Source organism: Eubalaena glacialis, chromosome 2 (genome assembly GCF_028564815.1).
Source record: "Eubalaena glacialis isolate mEubGla1 chromosome 2, mEubGla1.1.hap2.+ XY, whole genome shotgun sequence".
NCBI lineage: Eukaryota > Metazoa > Chordata > Mammalia > Artiodactyla > Balaenidae > Eubalaena > Eubalaena glacialis.
Window position 1 is genome coordinate 108727198 of NC_083717.1, and position 12009 is coordinate 108739206.

General features: G+C 37.5%; 1 protein-coding gene across 5 annotated transcripts in view; it reads left to right on the top strand.

The window, feature by feature from the left end:
- ZNF106 (zinc finger protein 106) overlaps positions 1–11540 on the top strand; it is a 57902-nt gene extending 46362 nt beyond the window's left edge. For 3 of the 5 annotated variants that reach the window (XM_061180425.1, XM_061180424.1, XM_061180426.1), the window contains 8 exons: positions 2714–2830; positions 5165–5356; positions 6163–6225; positions 7276–7395; positions 7915–7986; positions 8815–8886; positions 10503–10649; positions 11099–11540. In XM_061180425.1, coding sequence (XP_061036408.1) covers positions 2714–2830; positions 5165–5356; positions 6163–6225; positions 7276–7395; positions 7915–7986; positions 8815–8886; positions 10503–10649; positions 11099–11182 — 867 coding nt within the window. In that variant the 3' untranslated portion in view covers positions 11183–11540. Of the gene's footprint in view, positions 1–2713; positions 2831–3451; positions 3481–5164; positions 5357–6162; positions 6226–7275; positions 7396–7914; positions 7987–8814; positions 8887–10502; positions 10650–11088 lie in introns of those variants that run through there. The other 2 variants (XM_061180427.1, XM_061180428.1) reach the window with 2 other exon arrangements.
- Positions 11541–12009: the final 469 nt, after the last annotated feature.

The window sequence follows — 12009 nt, forward strand, 5'->3', positions numbered from 1 at the left end:
AGAAATCCACCAAAAAAAAAAAAAGAAAAATCTTGGAAGTCCGCAAGTAAGGGGTAATGAAATAGCATACTTCTAAGTTACCCATGATTCAAAGAAGACGTCACAAAGGAAATTAGAAAATATCTTGAACTAAATGAAAATGAGCATCCAACTTAACATTTGTAGGATAGCTAACGCATTGCTGAGGGGGAAATTTCTAGTTTTAAATGCTTATATTAGAAAAAAAAGAAAGTTTAAAATCAATTATCTGAGTTTGTAAGGAAATAGAAAAAGAAGAAAAAGTTAAACCCAAAATAGATATATAAAGGAAATAATAAAGAGCAGAACGGAAACCACCAATTTATAAAACTGACACACAATAGGGAAAAATCAGTGAGACCAGAAGCTAGTTTTTTGAAAAGATAAATTAAAAAAAAACTTTTAGCTAAATTGATCAAAACAGAGAGAAGCCACAAATTTCAAATATCCAGAATGTAAGAAGGAGCCTCATAACAGCGTTATTAATGAATACTTCCATCAACTGATAAATGGATAAATGTGGTATATAAAAAGTGGAATAATACTAACAACAAAAAGGAATAAACTATTCATACATGTAGCAACATGGATGGATCTCAAAAACATCATGCTAGGTGAAAGAAGTCATATGTAAAAGACTGCATACTGAATGTTCTCTTAATATGGAATTCTAGAAAAGGCAAAACTATCAGAGTTGCCTGGGATGGCAGTGGGGACTGACTGAAAGAGGGTACGAGGTTAACTTTTTAGAGTGCTGGAAACGTTCTGAAAGTTGATTGTGGTAATGGTTGCATAACTGCATACTTTACTAAACTTAATGAAACGTATATCTAACATGGTGAATTTTATTATATGGAAATAATACTTAAGTCTGTTGAAAATTGTAAACAGATTTTGGCAAGAAATTGTCTTAGGTAAAAAGAGGGGAAAATAGTTGTAACAGGATAGGATAAACATAGGGTTAATATCGTATGTTGTAAGGAGCTTACACCTTTGAGTAGAGAAATAGTAAAATCCCTACACATAAATTGAAAGACAGAAATTCTTTAAAAAGAGGATATACAAGTAACTATTTGAAAATAATAGTCTTGTCAATAAATGGAAGTTAAAACAGAAGTTCAGTACCATTTTGACTTATAAAATTAGCAAAAACTTTTAAAAGATTTTTTAAATGTTTTTAAGGGTTCTAACCCGCAGTAGTATTTGGCATAGTGGGACTGTACATTACTGAAAAAAAATTCTTAGTTTTTGAAATTGAGGTGTAACTTTATATAGTAAAGTACATAAATTTTAAGTATACAGCTTGATGAATTTTTACATAGATACACATTTGTTTAACCACCACCAAGATCGAAACACAGATCATTTTCATCCCCCTAAAGCTTCCCTCATATACCTTCCACTCACCACCCCCAGCCAAAGAAAACTATTGTTCTGATTTCTATCATTATAGATTATATTTGTCCGTGCTTGAACTTCATATAAATAAACCATACTGGATGTATTCTTTCACATTAGCTTTAGCTCGCCATAATGTCTGAAATTCATCTTTATTGTTGCATGCACCAATAGTTCTTTTTTATTATGGCAACGTATTCCGTTTCTCCTATAAAATTACAAAATGATCTCACACGGATGGGTTAGCCAGAGGCAACATATATCTTATCATTTGAGCATATTCACTGTCTTTTCCTTTATTTTACAATTGCATATGCAGCATTTATATTTGTAATTTTATGTGGGGAAAGTAATTTAAAAGACTGACTCTTTCAGGTATGAAAGAAGGTTGGAAGAGATCAAGGCTTTGATAGTCTACAGCTTTTATCATCCAACACATAGCTTGTCTCATCCTACTTATAGGATGGGACAAGTAGGTCCTACTTATAACCGTCTTGATTTTAATGTCTGTATCCAGACCTCTTTAAAAAGCTAAACTTGGGCCTTTAGTCACTTAGTATCATTCAACAGCATTCAATCTTGAGCACTTACTATGTAACTGGCCCTGTTCTAGGTTCTAGGTAATTAGATTTTATCAGTATAACCCAGTTCTGGAAATTCATGGAAATGGTTTCTTGAAGGTCAGCTCAAACTGTGTTTGTATAGGCTGGATATGCATCAGAATTACGAAGGAAATTTTTAAAAACACATATTCCAGGGCCTGAATTAGAATCTCAGGGACTGGGGTGAAGCTTGGGGTTCTATATATTTTCAAAGCTTCTTGGGTAATTATAGACCAGCTAACCTGATACTGGTTTGAAGGAGGCATTTGGGAGCTATTAAAATAGAGAATCAATTGCAGGAAAGCGCATATTTGATTAACGCAATTATCAGATATACAACTATAATCTTTATTTTCCTTTTTAAATGTCAAGTGCAGCTTTAACTTTATCTTTGGCTACTTAATTTAAGAGGCTAGAACCCAATCCATAGTGCCCTTTGAAGAATTTCTACATTCCAAATTAGAAACATAGGTAACATTAGAAGTTATATTTGTTTACTATATTACCTACAGCTTGAGGGTCTTTGGCTACATATTTCGAAGCAGAAGACAGTCTAAGATAGTCTTCTACAAAATAGAGGACGCTACATTTTCTTTCTCATAAAAAATCATTTCACACTCTGTTCTCAGAAGGATTGTTTTCACATCTTATTTGCCTTTAACCTCTGCTGATCAGGTGTTGTGTGCTTTTATCAGACTCGAGAGTGTGTGGAGCAGTTACAGCTGGAAGACCGGGTTCTCTGCCTCCACAGTAGGTGGCGAATTCTCTATGCAGGACTGGCAAATGGCACTGTGGTCACCTTCAACATAAAGGTTAGTGGTTGGGGAGAGAAGGCTGAATTCCCATGCCACTTGAAAATGGTGTGAGTGTGTGTGGGAAGAAGTTGAAGGCAGACGTTTTCCTGTTTTTGTGTGTGTTTGAGAAAGCAACAGAATTAGCCGCTACTCAAAAACTTATCTTCTGTTGTAAGTGAAACAAGATGCTGCATTCTGTCTGCTCAGGCCCGAGTGTGCCAGGACCAAAGTGTAACTCTACTAAATTAAACCAGGCCTGATGATTTGGGGCCAAATAATGAGTCATAGGTTAAACTAGTCTGTCTCATTTTAAGAATGATACCATGAAATGAGCCTAAATTCCTTTGAGTATGACATTGATATGGTTTGGAACTGATTTAGGGTTTCATGAGGGTAGCTTGTTCTTGACTTGAACTAAGTCAAGGTTTGCCTTCATGCCTGTGGGCCTCATTCTTTCCTGACCCAAATATAAATCCATTTGTTGAGCAAACCTTTATGGAGCACTATTACATGCTAGGTCTCAGGATAAGGCTTAGGAAATGAATACGGAACAGTTCTTGATGACCCTGTGTGCTTTGTTAATGTAGTTGGACTTGTAAGCTTTAAAGTAAGAGAGACATGATCTAATTTGTATTTTAGAAAATGTCACTCTGGAGTTGAACAGGATGGAAAATACTGGTACTAGTAGAAGCTTGGAGACCATTTAGGAGGCTTTGTTATGGCAGCTGACATGAAAGATTAGACTAAGGTGAGGAGAAGAGAATGGATAAAAGATGTAATTGGAGGTGGAAGTGATAGGTTTGGTTACTAGTTAGTTGTAGCATTCTATCCTGAGGCCATCTGGTCATCTTTTAACAGTGTGTTAGAATGTTACTGTGTTATGCCTTATTACAGTGTCATATGTTTAGTTAGTACCTACTATCTCTCTTTCTACCAGCTAGCTGGAACTACTTATAAGGAATTCAATAACATATGTCATGGTTTCTGCCTCTAAGAAGCTTAAAATCAAGTTAGAAGAAACTAGCACATATATAATCAAGTGTCAGATTATTTGGTTCACTAGATATGAATAGATCACAGAAGGGTAATTAGTAAAGGCTTTTGCATTCTAAATGCAAAGTGCTAACAACCTAGATTAGATTTGGTTAGGGCAATAGAAATGAAGACAGAATAGATTTAAAATATTTTAAAGGATAAAACTTGATAATTACCCAGTTCTCTTCTATTTTGTGAGATTAATGTAATCAAAGGTAGGTAGAAGTTTTGGGGCAAGATGATGACAAATTCAAATGGGAATGGTCTTTATTTTTATTTTTTTGAAATGGTCTTTAAATGGTTGAAAAGCCCCAGCAAAGATGGACCTTGAGACAGAGATTTGAGAGTTTCTGTAGAGATATGAATTTTGAAGGCTTATTAGGGCTGGGCCTTTTCTGTTTTGCCCATATTCCTGGAACGCAGTGCTTTCTGGGGCTCAACAGAAAGCCAGGGCTGTTTACCTGGGCCTTCCCACCACTGGGCCCTGAATTCCATTGATCTGTCTCCCCCGCATCTCAAGATGACTGAGATTGATGCTCAGCTCTGTAGGCTCCCAGCTGCTGCTCTTGCCTAGTTTCTGGGAGTTTTATCTCATGCATGCACCTTAAACTACCTTTTTAGAGTTTTGGGGAAGTAGGAAACTTTATGAACAAGTTTGGTTTGGGAATGAGGGAAGCAAGTCTAAAATCTGAGGTAAAGGAATGTTTGGGAATTCAGGATGTGACCATGCCACCTTGACTGATACAAAGGCTTCTGTAGTTTAACTTAATGATGTCATGAGAGATAGACATAGAACCAGAAGTCAGAAGAAGGTCAGAATAACAGAAAGGTGGAGAATGAGAGACTCTGATTGTCTAAGAAGGTAGTTCTCAAAGAGAGTTTTGGAAACAACCATGACAGAGTGCATAAATTTTGGATGACAAAAAAACAGTGAGAGTTCTTGGGTCTGTGGCATGGAAAGTGTATTCAAATATGAAAAAAAGGTTTATCATTCATTATCATTAACTTAAGGGAAGTGAGAGAGGGCATAAAAGAGAACCAAATTCTAATTATGGTCAGGATAGTGCGGGTCAAAGGTAGAAATGAGTTTATAATGTAAGACTGTCCTCACTAGAATCGGGAAGGAAGGAGTCATGAATACAGAGAGTATTGGAATAGGAATGGCAGAGGTTGGGGAGTTAGGGATAGGGAGTAGATATGAGAACTTACTGGTGTTAGAATTTAGAGTTTGTATCAAGGTAGTGATTTGGGTTAGTTGATGTTGAGTTTTTCCAGCTAAGTTGCTTTTACTTCATATAATGGTGGTGTATTTTTCAGAACAACAAACGACTTGAAATCTTTGAATGCCATGGCCCTCGGGCTGTTAGCTGTCTTGCCACAGCTCAGGAAGGTGCCCGAAAGCTGCTGGTTGTGGGGTCTTATGACTGTACCATTAGTGTACGCGATGCACGGAATGGACTGCTCCTTAGAACTCTGGAGGGCCACAGCAAAACCATTCTCTGCATGAAGGCAAGTATAGTGCAAAAAATAGGAGTCCATTGTTTGGTACAAATAGAAGGGTTTGAATGAAATTTCCCATGTTGTCTAATGCCTTATTTAGAATACAGATTACTATCCTTTTTTTTTTTTTTTTTAATTAATTAATTAATTTATGGCCGTGTTGGGTCTTCGTTGCTGCTCACGGGCTTTCTCTAGTTGCAGTGAGCGGGAGCTACTCTTCGTTGCAGTGTGCGGGCTTCTCATTGCAGTGGCTTCTCTTGTTGCGGAGCACGGCCTCTAGGTGTGCGGGCTTCAGTAGTTGCGGCACGTGGGCTCTAGAACGCAGGCTCAGTAGTTGTGGCACACGGGCTTAGTTGCTCCGCGGCATGTGGGATCTTCCTGGACCAGGGCTCGAACCCGTGTCCCCTGCATTGGCAGGCGGATTCTTAACCACTGCGCCACCAGGGAAGTCCCTACGATCCTTTTCTTTAGGCCTGGATTACCACGGGACATACTGTTTTTTAATATATTAACCAAGAGACAAATAAAATTGTATCTTATTGTAGAATGTAGATATACTCGAATGCCCTTCTAGGCTGCTTCGTAATCATTCCGAAGCAGCAACAAACCCAGTAGTACATTGTCAATTCGTCAGAGTACTTGGTGGCAGCACATAAGTTTCAGTTCAGAAAATTTGTCTGAGAAACTTATTTCATACCTCGTTCATGCTCATCTCAAAATAGGGTGGGAAGTAGAATTTGCTAATGTGTATTACAAGTTAAAGGAAACTCAGAACATTATATCGAATCTCATTAACTGAATTTTTTTTCTTTAAGGTGGTGAATGACCTTGTGTTCAGTGGCTCCAGTGATCAGTCAGTCCATGCCCACAACATTCACGTAAGCCATGTTGGTGTAAAGAAATCTTTAGTAGAATGATGATTAAAGCTTGAAGGATTCCTCAGACCTCTTGCAATTTAAATTAAGCCCTTTTTCTAGTGAAAGACTTAATAATAATCCCTGCACATAAGCTCTTGGATAATATTAAATACTGTAGAAATTCTGACCTCTTCAAAATTCTTAGTGGGGAATAGACTCAAAGTTTATGTAAGGTTTAGTTTGAATGCCTCATTTAAACATGAGATAAATTGAGCATCTGAGGCTCTAAGAAAGTAGATATGATACGTAGTTTAAAATAGCACAAGTAAAAACAGCCAAGAGACTCTGCTCAGGTCATAGAGGCTGCTTTTGAAGCTCAGTTCTTAGTCTGTAAACCTGGGGGTTATCCAGCCTCAGGAACTTGTTGTCCAGATCCAGTGAAATGATAAAAGTGAATATACTTCAAAAGCTATAAAATACATACACACAGAGCTGTGGCCCTTCTCTTTCTGTGACTTGGGGTTCTCTCCATCAAGATACAGTGCAGGGCTTCCCTGGTGGCGCAGTGGTTAAGAATCCTCCTGCCAATGCAGGGGAAATGGGTTCAAGCCCTGGCCCGGGAAGATCCCACGTGCCGCGGAGCAACTAAGCCCGTGCGCCACAGCTACTGAGCCTGCGCTCTAGAGCCCAAAGGCCACAACTACTGAAGCCCGCACACCTAGAGCCAGTGCTCCTCAACAAGAGAAGCCACAGCAATGAGAAGCCTGCGCACCACAACGAAGTGTAGCCCCCGCTCGCCACAACTAGAGAAAGCCTGCACGCTCAACAAAAACCCAACTCAACCAAAAATGAATAAATAAAATAAATAAATTTATTTAAAAAGTACAGTGCATACATTTTGTATAAGTAACAAATGCTTGTGGGAGTACTTCATCTGTTAAAATTAGTACAGCTACGTGTGTACAAGTAGTCTCAGAATTATGTCTTCTAGAATTACAGAATTATAAATCTCAAAAGTCGGAAGGAATCTTGAAGGTCAGTCTAGTGACTCTTATCTCTCTTCTGATGCAGACTGGTGAACTTGTACGGATCTATAAAGGTCACAATCATGCAGTGACTGTGGTGAATATCCTAGGAAAAGTGATGGTGACTGCTTGCCTGGATAAATTTGTTCGTGTCTATGAATTACAGGTAGAATTTAGATCCAGTATTTTGCTTGAATGACTTGGGGAGACTGTCTATTTGGATTTGGTGTTGATTTTTCTATATGGAAAGGCCTGGGGTGGAACTCAGGAATCTGCGTTCTTCACAAGTGCTATAGATAATTATGAAGTAGCTGGTCCTTGGAGGACGCTTTCAGGAACACTACTCTGAGATACCTGGTCAGGCTCACACGTGTTAAAAATTAAATGGTTTCTGGAGAGCAGCTGTAGTCTGTAACACCTGTCTGATTCTCTTTGTGTGCAATTTCAGGTTTGAGACTTTGACACTACACAGAAATTGGTTTTATTTTTTCCAGTTACCAGCTCTTCCCTTGAGGAGAAGGAGTTGTTAGATTATGTTTCTGTTAACATGCTACTGGTACTTCAGCTTGGTACCTCAGGTGTAGTTTTAAACCTTTCAAAGGCCTTCAGGGACTATGCTTGTTAAACACAAGGTATAAATAACCTTAATTCTCTCTCTCTTTTTTTTTTTTCCCCTCCACCCAAGTCCCATGATCGATTGCAAGTATATGGAGGACACAAGGATATGATTATGTGTATGACCATCCATAAAAGTATGGTGAGTATAATTTGCCATGCCACATATTTGCCTTTGAATGTGTTCAGTAAAAATTGTACAAACTATTAATAATGTTACTACTTGTCACTTCCAAAGATGATATCTGTTTTTGATATGCCTCATTACTGAATGTCTTTCTATCTCTTGGTATTATAATATTGAGAACCCAGTAATGCTGTTGAATATTCCGGTTTTTATTAAGAGCTAAAATAATTACAATAAAAAATATAATACCACCATTAAATAGAAGGTAAATTTAAGATGTTTCCAAAAAAAAAAAATAAAATTGAGTGATGCTTTTTTCAGAGACATTATGATCTGGACAGTACATTGGAATAGAGTCAGGAGATTTGGCCAGTGTGGCATAGTTATAGCAGACCTAAAAGTAGAAGCTAACTCATGTAACCCTGCTAATCCTTGATTTATTTTATTTTTAAATTTTGAGGTTGAACCAGAATGGATGTTTTTCAGACTTTAAGCAGTAGAACCTTTTGTTCCAATGAAATACAGATGCCTAATATTGCAATGCCCAGTAGAAGCCAGAGCTACACCAGTTAAAGTATAAGTGGTGCCTCTGATCCCTGCCACTTCCGCTCTCAGCCACAATCCCAAGAGTGGCTCTCTAAGGAGCACAGCTTCAAAGTGTCCAGACTAGAAGATCTACAAGATACTTTCCCATTATGGTACTCTGGGGCTGGTTTGGGTTTAGGTTTATGTTTTCTTGTTGTTGTAGCTGCTACCAGTAACTTTTGACTCTTATTTTGAGGATGATTGTAGTAGTTTTATTGTGTGTTGTTTTGGTCTGATGTGATAAACCTTTTTCTCTAGATTTATACTGGCTGTTATGATGGCAGTATTCAGGCCGTGAGGCTAAATCTGATGCAGAATTACCGCTGCTGGGTAAGGAGTGAAACTGTTCTTGTCACCAGACTTAGATGTTGCACAACCCCAGGCCAATTTATAGATCTTCATTATCATCGGTTTAGCATTTTTATATTGAGCGTCTACTTTTGCCTTCCACTGTAGGACAAATAAACTTATTTTTTAAAAACTACATAAAATGCTTCCATAGTTCTGTAATGAAAAGTCTAATCTTAGGGTTAGATATAAAGTATATTTAACTATCCACTCAGTTTATCTGTTTTGTGTTTTTTATTTTGTTTTATTACTCTATTGATACATGCCTACAAAAACATCAACAGTACAGAAGTGTGTGAAAGAAAAGTGGAAGTGCTTATTTTCATGACCTGCCCACAATACTTTACCCATTCTTCAGGCATTACATGTATTAATAGTTTGATTTGTTCCTCATTGGTTTTTGAGGAATAGGCAGATAAAAATTTGCATTTTTGAAGTTTTAAACCTCAGTTTACTAGGCTAAATTGAGTGGTTTTTATTTTTGGGTGGGAGCTGGTGATTAACCCTCAAAACTTTCACACTGTTTCTTATAAGCCTTAATTTGTTTCATCAGTTCTAATAGTTAGTTGTGACCAGAGAAAAGTTGATGGCACTGAATTTTTTTTTCCCTAAACCCTGACCTCCTTTTCAGCATTGATGAAATGAACTGGATGCTCTCCATTTTAAAATTTGATTTTGGGTTTGTCTCTGGCCTAATTACTTTTCAGCTTTTTACACATCACTATCTTTGCTGTTTAGTTTTCTCAGTGAAGACAAGCAAAATCTAGTATAACAGGCTCCAGAATATACAAATAGACTTAACTTATCTAGAGAAACGAGGAGAATACCTTCTGGTTTTAAAGCTGGGGGGATGGAATAGTGCTTACAGAGGAAAAACTCAAATTTGCATTACTTTTTAGAAATGAACATGTTAGAATGAGAATCATAGGATTTCTTGCAAGCCTGTAGGGAAAAAAAGCCAAGACAAAGAGCCTTTATGCTTTCTGACTAACAGTTGAAACATAGCCACATTTATAATACAGTAAAAAAAAAAGTAGGTGATCACAAGACTTGATTCAAGTAATAAAAATTGTGAGTAAAGTCAGGCTTCCTTGGCAGTTTTCTACAACAAGTATTTCCACAAATGTAGTTTTCTTTATCAGACATTTGTATTTTCAAGTTTACAAGTCAACAGTTCTTAGAATTGTTAAAAATAACCCTTTAAGTATTGCAAGAAAGCTCTTTGCCTTTCTTAAATAAATGGACTAAGAAACTCATTTTATGATGGCAAGGTAAAGCATAAGTATGGTTTAAATTGAATTTTATGTAACTTGTCTGTCAGTATTTGCTAACAGCTTCCTTATCTAATGATGTAATGGCTGCCTTTGCCTAATAGTGCTTTGCCTTCTCAAAATATTACACTGTCAAAAGACTTCCCAGTCTTTTCAAGTTTCTCATTAAATTGATGATTAATTTGGTTGCCTCTGGCTTTGTTGAATTTTCTAGCCAAGAATAAATTAAAGAATAGGGGCTTACTTACGGGATGCAAGTGAGGAATATTCTCATTGCATGTTTCCTATGCTCTTTATAACTTACCCTTTCATTCTGTTTCTCTCCAGTGGCATGGTTGCTCTCTGATATTTGGCGTTATAGATCATTTAAAACAACATTTGCTGACTGACCATACAAATCCGAACTTTCAAACTCTGAAATGTCGCTGGAAGAACTGTGATGCTTTTTTTACTGCTAGGAAAGGATCCAAACAGGTACATCAGTGGGATTTGAGGTCAACCTGGGGTCATTTGACTGCTCAGAGCAGGGTTCAGTAAACCTTTTTTGCCTTATTAGAATGTTCAGAATTGCAATAAACAGGGATAGTGTAGGGATTTTTCTTTTTATTACTATCCAGGGATTTGGTGGATAGCTTAATGAAGTTTCAAACGAAGAATAGGTAGTTTTTGAGAAAGAGCCTAAAGAGAATGTTTTCACATGTTTCCAGTCCAGTAACTGAACCTAGAGGTCTATTACAGTGCTCTTGTTAAGAACTCATCTTTAAGTGCGCAGTTCCATGTAAATTAGAGTGCTGGGTCCTAACTGCCTTTCATGTATGGATCTTAGAATGTACCTGTGAAGCTCCCTGGCTTTGACTTTCTCTTGTCCTACTACCATCCTTTCTCTCATGGGCCCTTTTCCCTTTATTCCTAGGATGCTGCAGGACACATTGAACGACATGCTGAGGATGACAGCAAAATTGATTCATGAAGTTTTTTGCCTCCCATGTTGGGAAGTCTTTAGTTGAACTAATTTCACATCAGCCCCTTACACAGGCCAGTGTCTTCCCTTCCCTAGTGAATCAGGGAAGGAGAGAGTGGTTACTAGCCAGGCTTACCACTAGCATAAGTCTGGGCCGCTCTATGGGATGATAGGTTACACTTCTAAGTTCTTGCTGGAGGTTTGTCAGATTTAAACAGATTTTTAAGGAACCATACTCTTCTGGGACAGCATGGCATATAGTAATTTATGCTACTGGTGTTCTCCAGATGTTTATTAAAGATACAGATCTTAATTGGCTACCCGGTTTGACCCTAATCATATGTATATTTTACTGATTTCCGTCTGTGATTTTTAGTTTCTGTTCTTATGATGGTTTAAACCTATAGGCAGGCTTTTAAGTACAAATTTGTCCAATGCTAGATTTTTAGGATCAGTTTTAATTTCTCCTTAATTATTACAATCAGTTAATTGTAACAGCTGGATATTTAAATTGGAAGCAAATAGTTTCCTTTCTTAACAATTATGTACAGTGTGTTTCAGTATGCTCTTTGTGGATAGACAGAGCTGGCTTTAAATGCTAAAGGGACACACAGTAGGTTTTTAACAGTTAGAGTAACTGCTCTGCTGATTATATTTTAGGAACTCAGGCAGCAAATCACGTAATGACAAGTCCTTACAGACAGTACTTCCTATTGAACTTCTGCAGATTTTGATAGAGTGCTCAGTTCAAGGCAGTGCATAGACCTAACATCTACTTGGAAATCTCACTGTTAGACCTGGGCACTCACTGCAGTTATTGGCAGGCTGTTCTAACTGGAGGTATAACCTTTATCTCTCTTTCCAGCTTCTGAC